This window comes from Adiantum capillus-veneris, chromosome 5 (assembly GCF_014529385.1).
Source record: "Adiantum capillus-veneris isolate H3 chromosome 5, ASM1452938v2, whole genome shotgun sequence".
Lineage (NCBI taxonomy): Eukaryota > Viridiplantae > Streptophyta > Polypodiopsida > Polypodiales > Pteridaceae > Adiantum > Adiantum capillus-veneris.
Genome location: NC_140935.1, coordinates 48947541 through 48959857, shown reverse-complemented (window position 1 = coordinate 48959857; position 12317 = coordinate 48947541). Strand labels below are relative to the sequence as shown.

Genomic DNA, 12317 nt, shown 5'->3' with positions numbered 1-12317 from the left:
GGGCAGCAGGAAATGGTGCAGCAAGGCAGCCCCGAACAAACCCTAAAATTGCTGATGTGGCTACTGCAGATTTCCGCAATTCACGCTGTCTTGCTGACGTGGCAGACCTGTACGACAGCCCCGCAAAGCACACCGGAAAAGAGCTCAGTGCTGACGTGACAGATTCCGTACAACAATGCTTTTTGGCTACGCAATGCAAGGCTGAAGTTTTACGCAAATTATTGGGCAACTTTTGGGAACAAGTTGCTTTAATTTGAATGCTTTTAAATTGACAGCTTTTGGGGCTCTGCTTTTGGCATCCCTTGTAACCTTTATAAGAAACCCAAGGGGACTCCCTCTGCAGAGCATCTAGACACAGAGTCTGAGAGTGAGCACCCAAGGGAGTTGTACTTAGCTCGAAGATTAATATAAAAAGAAATACCGAAAGGGACGCCAGTCTTCCTCTTGGCACGGAACTCCGCCAGGCCGTGTCGAATCAATTGTGAACTGTTTTGAAGCGAATTTGAGTTGTGTCACAGTAGAATCTTGACGTGGAGTGTCCAAGCCTGTTACAATATACCACAAGATTATAAGGGAGGGGGGTCATACAAGGAGCATAAAAGAAAGACAAACTTCAAGCATAGCATTGTTATGTATGACTCAATTACAAAAAGTAAGGTAATCATGTCACTGACCAGTACCAAGTCGTCCCACCATCAATTGTGCTCAATAATGCTTTCTAAGGTAAGTCTTAAAGCCTGCACCCAATGTAGAAAATATATTACACGTGAACAAGATTGCTTACAGAAAATAATTGGATTAGACCATACAACGTTCCAAGACTAGATACCTTCAAATTTGTTGACTTTTCACACAGTGAAATTTTGTTTACCGACTTCTACCAAGATGTTAACACAACAGTTAAAGCCCCCCTCTCCTAATGACATGATCCAAGAAATTAGAGGTTTGCATTGTCCATTCATCCGTTGGAGATCATTTTATTCAAGAAAAAGCCAGCACCTCTTGCATGTGTATCTTCTCAAGACACATCCAAGAAAGGTCTTTTATCTGATGGTGCTGCATTTAAATTGGCATGCAAAATGCCCATGTAATCTTAAGTATCTTGGTCCTTCAAGTCCATGAGCTGATTGAAGCATAAGTTTCCCACCTCCACAAATCCCTTCTCCTTGCAATGACTAAGTAAGGAGGTCTGTCCCTCTACACTTGTTTCACATGGTGTACAATCGTGAAAATCTGCGGCCTCCTCAATGCAACCAGCCCGTCCAAGCAAATCAAGCATGCAGCTATAATGGTCAGGAGTGGGTGTTAACCCATAGTCCCTCTTCATAGACTTGAAAAGACGCTGACCTTCCTCTACTGACCCTGCATGCGCACAGGAAGATAAGAGACAGAGAAATGTAACCCCATCTGGCTTTACACCTGCTTTACACATGTGCTCAAAACAGATCTTAGCATGTTTGTACAAACTATGCTGCGCACATCCAGAAATTATGGCATTCCAAGTTACAGTATCCCTATGAGAGGAATCATTGAAAACTTTAAGAGCTGCCTCTGGACTGCCACACTTTCCATACATGGCGACAAGGGCATTGGTGACGTACAAGTCCTCTTGAAGTCCCATCTCAACAAAAAGGTTGTGAATCAGCTTGCCGTAGTTGATGGCCACAATGTTAGTACAAGCACTAATAGCACAGGCAAGCGTGACTTGAGTTGGAGACATACCTCCCTCAACCATCTCTCCAAAAAGATGCAAGGATTTCTGAAATTGACTATGGTGAGCACATGCGGCAATCATGGCATTATATGATACCTTGTCTCGTTTCTTTAGATCTGCAAACACTGCGTATGCATCTTTAAAGCTTCCACATTTGCCATAGAAGTCAATTAGACTATTTCCAATTGACGTCTCATATTCACCCTTCCTTCCAATTATCTCTGCATGAACTAGCCTACCTAAACCTAAATCCCCCATACCTGTGCATGCTTTGAGACCGCCAAGACAAGCAGCTTCATCAGCTTCCAGCCCCTCACCTAGCATTTGCCAAAAGTATTTGCAGCCCTCCTCACATCGACCATGCTGCACAAACCCTGAAATTAGCACTCCCCATGAGACTACATCTTGTTTTGACGACCTATCAAACAGAAAATGGGCATCATTAAGGTTTCCACACTTCGCATACATATCGATGAGCGTGTTGATTGCCAACACACCGAGTTCAGCGTTATATTCGATAATGAAAGTGTGTACTATCCTACCTAAACAAAGGTCCATCATGTCTGAGCACACCTTCACTAAAAAGACGAATGTCAGTTCATTAGGAATTATATGCTGATGCAACATCTGTTGAAATAAACAAGCAGCCTCTTGTGAACGGCCATGCTGAAGAAAGGCGGAAATTATTGTGTTCGATGTCACTACGTTACGACGAGGTAACTTCTGGAATGATGTGAATGCATCATCTATGCTGCCACACTTGGCATACATGTCTACAACAGAACAGCCAACTTGAAGATCTAACTCAAAGTTGTTCATCAAAATGTAAAAATGTATCAGCTTACCATCATTCAATGTACTTGAATGAGAGCATGCTTTCAGACAACTCATTACAACTACTCCATCCGTGTCTACATTCTCCTCTTGCATTTCTTGGAAAAGATGAAGAGCACTTTCAGCAAGCCCATGTTGTGCATACCCCTCAATAATGGCACCCCATGTTACAACATCCCGTCTTGGAAGAGCCATAAAGACATTGTGTGCCTCCTTAATATTTCCACATTTCGCATATGCATCCACAAGTGCATTCCCTAATGAGATGTCATTCTCTAAACCATACAAAGCTGTGTGTGTGTGAAGAATTCCTAGATCTTCGGTGCTCCCAACATTGCAACATGCCTTCAGAGCACAAAGAAAAATCACTTCATCAACATCCATGCCTCCTTCCTGCATCTTCTTGTATAAATAAAGGGCTTGGAGACCATGTCCATGTTGAGAATATGCACCGATCATAATGCCCCATTGCACCCTATCAGGCCTTATTAACCTACTAAAAATTATGTATGAATCATCAAGAGCTCCACCACTTGCATAAAAACCAATAAGAGAGCTTATAACGTAAGCATCCAAGTGTGCGTTGAGTTCAATTGCATGATGGTGCAGTATCTTTCCTTCTTTAAAGAAAATGCTATCCTCAGCGCAAGCCCTGAGGGTAGCCACTAGGACATAACTATCTGTATTGAGAGGCATCTCCTGCATCTTGCAGTAAAGGTTGATTGCATCAGCGCTTTGGCCAAGCTTGGCATTTGCAGAAATGATGGTACTGCATGCATACACATTCGGCTTTGATATTTGAGTGAAAACATAATTTGCATCTGGTAAGCACCCACCAAGGGCATAGAGACGAATCAGCTGACTACCCAACGAGGGCTGCAATTCTAACGACTCTCTCAAAATGCGTTCATGAAGGCATCTGCCCGCTTGTACATCAACGCTTCTGATGCAGTCTTGTAATAGAGATGAAAGTTGAGATTGCCTACTGCTTACCAGCTTATGTAATTTCAGCGTAGAACAAGAAGCCAGAGACATGCTCTGTCAGCATGAAGGAGAGGGTTCGAGCCGCCGACATGTTGAGCGGGCTAGAGTTCTTCTTGCGAGCTGCCCATTCTCAGAGAGCTGACGTCTGCCTGGAGAGTCTATCTGTATTTTTCTTATGTGAAGAGAATGAGTTAATCGAGTTCTTCACGTAAGTTAATTGAGTAGCCACTTAAGAAGCGAATCCTGTTCACGTAAGTTAATTGAGTAGCCACTTAAAAAGCGAATGCTGTTCACTTGTTTAGAGTGCTTCTTTAGCCGCATTTGTATTGAATGAGAGAGAGAGAGAGAGAGAGAGAGAGAGAGAGAGAGAGTGTGTGTTTTTTTGAATCCTATTATTTTGAGTTGACAATGCCATGATCTTCATGTCCCAATGTTGATATGTCTAAATATGTTCTTAGCTTTTAAATTGATTCAATGTCGCATTGTTGTCTGCATTCTTGTCTTTGTGTGAGTATGGTTGTGTCATTTGAAGATTCAACAAGAGTATATATCCATAGAGAAGAAAATGGAGAGAGAACAAATGAGAGAGAGAGAGAGAGCGCTTGTTACCTTTCACCAAAGCAAGTTTTCTTGTTTCTTGATTAGTATCATCTCTAGTACGTGATGAGTTTATCGATATGATGCTTATCTGCTCCTATTGGTATATCTTGCAATCTCACTGTGGATTCTCATCCGTGTCAAGGCGTTGTGTAAGGCCACATACTTTCAAAGAGCTGACTGAACTGGAAGAAGTGTTTGGAGAGAGACGATCCCTTAAACCAGCGTAGAACTTTGTTGCTTTCGAGGTGGAAGCATAGGTGATTGCAATTAGAGACATGTCTTTCCTTCGTATCTTGTAAAAATAGCCAGGTTGACCATATCCTGCAATCCACTCACTCCAAGAGATGACAACCTAGAGAGGATCCCCATCAAAAACTTATCGTACTATTGTGACAGCACCACATTTGACATACATATAGATGAAAGCACCGACAAGCATGGCATCTTGCTTCGATAGCCCCTGGCTAGCAATCTCATCGTGAATAAAGAAAGCATACATGTAAAGGTCTTGCATAAGGCCACAAGCCTTCGAGGTGGAAGCGTATGTAATTGCAATTAGAGAGAGGCCTTCCCTTTGCATTTGGTAAAAACAACCCATACCTTTCTTGCCATAGCCAGGTTGGGTATATCCTGTAATCAATCTAGTCTAAAAAGCATAACCCATTGTCGTTAGCACCTCATCATAGTCTACCTGTCTTTGGTTGACTTGTGTTTTGAATATTGCTTGTTCTCTGGATTTTGCTAATTGAAAACTAAGAAAATGAATTGTGTTTGAAAATCTTGTATAAGGCCACAAGCTTTCGAGGTGTAAGCGTAGGTGATTGCAATTAGAGACATGCCTTCTCTTTGCATCTAGTTTCTTGCCACAACCAACTTGGATATATCGTAGAATCAATATGCTCAGAAAAGCAAAACCCGTTCCTTTTAGCTCCTCATCATGCTCTGCTTGTCTACGCTTGACTTGTGTTCCAAATACTGCTTGTTGCCTAGATTTTGTTAGTTGAAAACTGAGAAAATGAATTGTGTTTGAAGATCTCGTATAAGGTCACAAACCTTCGAGGTGGAAGAGTAGGTGAGTAAAATTAGAGAGAAAAAAATCTCATCAAAGGGTGTTACCATTTTTTTACAGAGAAAATGAAGCGCGCACGCGCACGCGCACACGCACACGCACACACACACACACACAGTTTTCATCAAAGCGTGTTAGACTTTTTTACTTGAGAGTGTGTTTGGGATACCGATCTTTGTGGTTCAGAGGTGCACCTCGTAGTGCTTCGCAAGGTCTGAACCACAAGGAGGGTTAGAGTCTTGTCAAGCTCAATGTTTGTGATCATACAAGATGTCAATCTTATTAATTGTTTGTTGTTCCATTTTTATGTTTCAAAAAAAAAAAAACATGCAATCAAGTCTCCTTGCATGGGGGAGTTTGCAGAGTCCTCCACAATTTTTATAATACGAGGGAACGTGCCATTCCCACAACAGCGTACAATTTTCAGTGCATCCATAAACTACGTTCTCAGTGTCAAAAATCAAAAAATGATAATGCTTACTCACCACGCGATTGAATGTCTATAGCCGATGCACTTCCTTACATCAACGATGTTGGGCATCTCTTGCACTTAACCCGGTGCAAGAGACGACATCCCACGGAGGATACCCTTCAAGAAGTTTTTGTGCTATTGTGAAGACGCCACATTTGGTATAATATTGATCAAACCACCGCCAAGCATGACATCGAACTCTCAACAACCCCCGACTAGCAATCGCATTGTGAATTTTGATACCCATGTGAAAGTCTTCCATAAGGCCACAAGCCTTCAAGGTGCAAGCATAGGTGAATGTATTTCGAGAAAGAGGTTCGTAAAAACAGTCAAGAGCTTTCTTGCGAGACAAGCATATTAGGAATATCTTGCAACTAACACGTTGCAGGTGATGACATTCCAAAGATAATGCCAATCAAGAACTTTTCATCTTTTCATGCTTTCATGACAGTACCACACATATCAACCAAGCACTGCCAAGCATGACATCCTTCACCAACAACGCCGGACCAGATATCAATTTTCTCATCCATGTCAACGGCTTGCATATAGCCACTGGCGTTCAAGGTGCAAGCGTAGATGAATTCATTTGGAGAAAAGCCTTCCGTTTGCATCCCCTTCCAGAGCTATCCTAGCACAATGAAGTTGGGCATATCCAACAATCAATGCGTTTGAGGTGATGAAATTCCGGAGGGAAAGCCCATCAAGAGCTTTTTTTGTTGTCATGGGAGCACCACATTTGACATACATGTAGACCAAAGCACCGCCAAGTACGATATTTTTTCACCAAAAATACCTTATCAACAAACTCAATGTGGGAAATTCTCACTTTGCATTTGTCTAAAGCATCCCAGGGCTATAAGAGCACTCCAAGAGACTTTGTCTAGCAAGCATCCCTCACTTCGCATTTGGTAAAATCTTTTTCCCATATCCATGTTGCATATATCTTGCAGTCAACAGCCCCTGACTAGCAATCCAATCATGAATTCTGATACCCATGTGCCAAGCACAACATCTTTTTTCAACAAACTCTGACTGACAAGATAATTGTGAATTTTTGTGCCCATATCAGCATTTTGCGTAGAGCCACATACCTTCAAGATGCAAGCATAGGTGATTGCATCTGTTGAAAAAATCCTAGAGCTTCCTGGCCCTGCTCTTGTTACGCACATCCCGCAATCACTGCATTCAGAGAGGCGACATTCCAAGCAAGAAGCTCCTCAAGCACTTTTTTGTTTTCTCAAGCACACCATATCTGGCATACAGATTGAGCAAGGCATTGCCAAGCACGACATATTTTTTCATCAACGGCCCCTGAGCTCTTGTTGCGCACATCCACAATCAATGTATTCTAAAACGCGACATTCGAGACAAGAAGCTCTTTAAGCACTTTTTCTGCTTTCTTAAGCACACCGTAGTTGGCATAAATATCAGCCAAACAGTGCCACGCATGACATCTTCCTTTCTGAACAACCCTTGACTAGCACTCTCATCATGAATTCTCTCATCCAGGGGAAGGTTTTCAAAGTTTTTGGAGGTATGTGCTTCGAATCTTGTGAAAAGAAGCTTCCTTATCATAGCCATGTTGAGCATATCGTGCAACTGCTGACGTTGAAGCCAACATGAGATGCCAGCTCACTTGCGATGAGTCGAACTTGATAGCAAAAATGATGGGTCCCTTGTGCCTCATGTGCAAAATGTGTGAAGGAGATAAAACATAAGATGCCCCCAAACAAGCCTTTATAAGTGGTGCAAAGAGGAGGGACTGGGAGTGCATTAAGTACAGCGGTGCTCACAAAAAAGGCAATGTCGTCACCGTGGTAGGCCGATGAATTGAGGAGGCTTGCTGACATGTGAAACATGATGGAAGTGTTGAAGGAGGCTTGGAAAACATGTGGGTTGGGGGTGTTGGAGCAGAGGGAGATGGGCTGTACATAGCGCATTCCACGGAACTAGCATGTAAGAAAACGTCCACCAAGTCGAGAGTAAGTTTGAGGTGGTGTGGAGCATACACGGAGGCATCGCCATCATATACAAAGTTCATGATGCAAAGTTCACGTCCCTGCCTGTTGCACCCCACTCAAAATTGATTCCTCTCACTTGTTGCAACCTGAAAAGAAGAACCAGCACATGAAGCAGGAAAAGTTCACGTCCCCTATTGCACCCCACTCAAACTTGATTGGTCTCACTTGTTGCAACATGAAGAGAAGAGCCAACACAAAAATCATTCAGGAAAAGTCTATTCATCTTGCCGAATGCCGAATTGAGGAGGTACATGCAAAACATGAAGGAAGTGTTGAAGGGCTAAGGCAGATTATACAAATGCTCGCTTTTTTAATTGGTGATTAAGAAAACGAGAGGAGTTGTTAAAAATAATGGAGCCGTTACCAAATCGCTGCCACGTGGATGAAGGTCCTTCCAGATTTTTGAACGTGGCTATATGATAATGAAGTCAACATCTGACCTACTTCAAATAAAATCAATTATTTGAGAGATTCCCCATGCTATTCTTGGCAACCTTAATCCAACAAAGGTGACGTTTGCATGCGCCCCCTGCCCCCGACCTCCCCAAAATGCCCTTTGCTATTGCAGTGCTACACCTCCTATACCTCTCTCCAAAAGCCCCTGACTAACAACATGACTCTGCATACCCCCCACCACCCACTTCTCTCCCATAGCCCCCAGCTAACAATCTCACCCTGCATGTCCACCCCCACACACACCTCTCTCCCACAGCCCCCAACTCACAATCTGCTCTAAAACCTTGCACGCCTCTGTCCCCAACAGCCATCGACAAGCAATCATTGCCTTCGCACACACATATATGAATGAGAGACAGAGAGAGAGAGCCATTGGTTCGCCCTCTCTTGCACACAAAGAGAGAAAGAGGCATTGCCTTAAGGGCCACCTCACAATCTATCTACAACAACAGCCCCTGACTACGAATCATCCCCCCCCCCCCCCCCCCCCCCCCCCCCCCCGAAAAAAAAAAAAAAAAACACACAAGGAAGGAGACTACTCGAAACGCTTGAGAGAGAGAGAGAGAGAGAGAGAGAGAGAGAGAGAGAGAGAGAGAGAGAGAAGGGTGACGAGTCACGAGACCATGCAACTTTGAAAGAATCTCCTCATATTCGCCTTAATGCGTCCTTTTCCAAAATCGTATCACCTACTTGCTAATGCAGACTAAACTTCAAACCTGTCTCCATAGGTGTAGCAATAGGTTTGCAATTGTCAACTTTAAACCCACATAGCAATGTCTCAATGTACTTTGACACAAAACAATAGCTCTTGGTGGAGGCAAATATCTAATAAGAATATAGCAAACCATCATCAAAAACTTTCTACCCAAGAGAATTGTCAAGAATGACCTCACCAATAAAAATCGACTATTCATGAAAATCTTTAATCACTGCAAAAAAAAACATCCTCTTCGTGCATAGCCTTTGATTGTAACTCATCCAACTCCTTATGCACGTACATAATTTTTGTCAAATTAGGGGGTGCATACAAAGAAGCTAGTCTCTACCATGCCTACTTTGTTATTCATGTTGAGCAAATGTGCGGAGTAATGGAATGCTTAAGAGAAATCACAATCAATGCATGAGCCATGCATCATTAACATACCTACATGCCTTCTCAGCAACAAGCAGAACAACTCTTATAGTGAAACCGCTAGAACCTACACAATTGTCCAAAAAACATGTATCCATAGAACTTAGTTTTACATCATAACCTTGGCCAATGTTCTAAATGCCCTTAGCAACAAAGAGATGTTGCATCATGTATGCCCAAAGTGGGTGGTTATCCCCATTCAGTTTGTCCACGACTTATGGAAAACATCATTGTTATTAACCATGGGGTCGGTACCTGCACTTGATGCAAAAGTTGCATGTATATAGAGGAAAATTGTGTAAAACAAACATGTGCTATATAGGAGACTACAAAGTGTCTCTTTTGCAAAAATATTTACTATCAAAATATTGCCAGAAAAGGACAAATTTGCCTACATAGCACTACCAACATTGGAAACTAAGGTCAATGAGCCCAAATCAAAATTTGAAGATATCAAGTTCTACGAGCTTGCGTAAAGGTTATGTCACGCTGTGAGCACTCACAAAAAATCACTTCAATATGAGAAAGTGAGTCAAAAGGATGTTGGTGACGCTACAAGTGGTGTTGAAGCCGTCTTTAATACCAATTATTGGAAATACGGCTATATGAATGATGCATAGATGGAGACAGTGAAGGGGAATTTCAAGTGCACACAATACTAGTGTTAGCAAAAATTAATATATGCATCAAGCAAAGAGAATATGCCCATAATTTTTTCATTTGATTTTTTATAGTTTTGAGATCATTAAGAATTCCACATTGTATATCCTATGATAGATGGGAATTTATGCATATTGTATAGAGATTGGAGTCCATGCCTATTAAAGAAATCACATTGTGTAGAGATAAGCACCCGCTAAGCATTCTTGAGAAGCACGTCCTTGAGGGGTCATTCTTTGAGTGGCCTAGCCTTGAGCTTCAAACCCATGATTTGAAGGCTAGTGCTTAACTCTTGAACATAGACTTAGCTTTTATTTGATTTTAGTCTAATATGTCTCTCTTATGCTTCATTGAGTCATGGAGTAGACGTAAACTCTCATTATTCTAAATTTAAGAGAATTGATTGTTGGGTAAATCCGATGTGGCCGACCCGTGTGAAACTAACCTAACCTATTAACCGTCTTTGGTACTCATATACATAAATACAATAAAGAGACATAAGTTATGTGCACTTGCAGCTGTGTGTTTCCCCCAATCGTGCTTCCTTCCTCTTCTCCTTGCATGCATGTGCACGAGGTTTCACGCCCTTCAATTGGTATCAGAGCAAGTCTTTCAATCCCAAGACCCGACACTGAGGGGGGCTTTTGAGCCCACATACACCTAGTTTACAAGTTTTGCATATACACACACATACACCTAGTTTACAGGTGTTGTAGATACGCACACAGGTACAACGCCTTTTCAGCATTCTTGCAGTCATTTTGGTGGCAGTTTTTGAAGTGCGCGAGCGGGAGCGTGTGTGAGTGTGTGCAGCAACGGAGAAGAGAGGAGAAGAGGAGACCGTGTGTTGTAGGCGCTAAAAGTCACTCTCTACATGTGAGCCCCTTATTCTATTATATACATGATGAATAAGTATAGTGGGCGGGCACCTGGCCTAGCCGGCCACATGGGGCTTCACCCCAACAACCTCCCACATAAAGGCCAATGTGGCCATGAGAGGAAATGAAACCTTACAAAACCTGTACAAGGCCATCACAAGATGACCTCATCCAACGCCCATTGGCTCACTGAATCTGTGTGCATCCAGCTCTAATCGTAGAGAAAGTATAAAGCAATCGACATCATACTCCTCACCAAAGACGCACACATCCTGCATGTATCTCACCATATGCTGCAAAGTGCCCCTATGCTCAAGGCCAACGTCAGTACTGCATGAATAATTGCTCCCACTGCAACTGCACCTATTGCAAATGCAATCTCGGGTCTCGAGATGAGTATCTCATACATGAGACTCCCAAATGCTGATGCAACCCTGTCAATATCTGCCAATCTGACCATCTCAGTTAAATCTACCTTAGAACTCCACTCATGGAAATCACCCTGACACCCGAACTCCGATCCCTGTAATCCATCCTCATGGCCATCGCATGTCACATGCGCACCAAGAGTATCTGTCTGTCATGAACCCTGTGTGGCAAGAGCACCTGTGCGGCAAGATCAATGCCTAGCTCTAACTTACACACATCAACCTCTAGCCTAAGCATATCCATGAATGAATGAATCAAGGCTGAATTTCATCACTCAAGCCATCCATATCTGTCATCGTATCCACGAATGACATGCCCTGCTGCACAACTGTCTACACAACTGGCTCAACATGCTCACAAATTGGAGCATCATGCAACCTATCTGCAAAGGAGACATGCCTCATCTCTCTGCATGGCTGCATACTCACGAAGACTGTGTCGTCTCGTACGTGACGTACTCGCATCGCATGAATCGTGCCAACACTAGCACCTCTTGCTATGACTAGCTGTCTACGATGCAATTTGAAAGTATGTTTGTCCACCACTACGTGGCATCCACTGTCTCGTAACTGACTCACAGAGATCAAGCTCTACATCAAACCTAGCACATGGTGTACATCTCGCAACACATATGATGCACCACTCAACAACAATAGTCTGACATCTCTTGCACCAACTATGTCAAGTACTGAACCATCAACTAGACACACATGGCCAAGCATACCACTAGCATATGTGCTAAACCGCTCACGACTCGGTGTGACGTGAACCCTAGCACTCACATCTAGTTTCCAATGTGAAGGTAATGTGTTGTCAAAAACCGACATAAGAAAGTCAAGAGTAAACATGGAAGCAAAGGCAACATCTTTGTCATGCGTAGCCACATATGCTACATCTGCTCCCACATCATCCAAAGTGATAGCATCTCTCTTATGTTGTCTCCTGCGTTGTCTCAGCTATCAAAAACAACGCCTACGTACATGCTCTGTATGGCCACAATGCCAACACACAACATCTCTATGTCTGCGAGATCGTCCTTTGACTGTAGGCATCTCTCTAGACTCA

At 42.9% G+C, this 12317-nt stretch overlaps 1 protein-coding gene and 1 pseudogene across 1 annotated transcript; both read right to left on the bottom strand.

Moving 5' to 3' along the window:
• Nucleotides 1-767: 767 nt before the first annotated feature.
• On the bottom strand, nt 768-3733 carry LOC147457275 (pentatricopeptide repeat-containing protein At3g16610-like). The gene has a single exon (XM_086512217.1). The coding sequence runs from the start codon at nt 3581-3583 to the stop codon at nt 1094-1096; it is 2490 nt and encodes an 829-aa protein (XP_086368343.1). The 5' UTR covers nt 3584-3733; the 3' UTR covers nt 768-1093.
• Nucleotides 3734-7195: 3462 nt separating this feature from the next.
• On the bottom strand, nt 7196-8464 carry LOC147457274 (uncharacterized; annotated as a pseudogene).
• Nucleotides 8465-12317: the final 3853 nt, after the last annotated feature.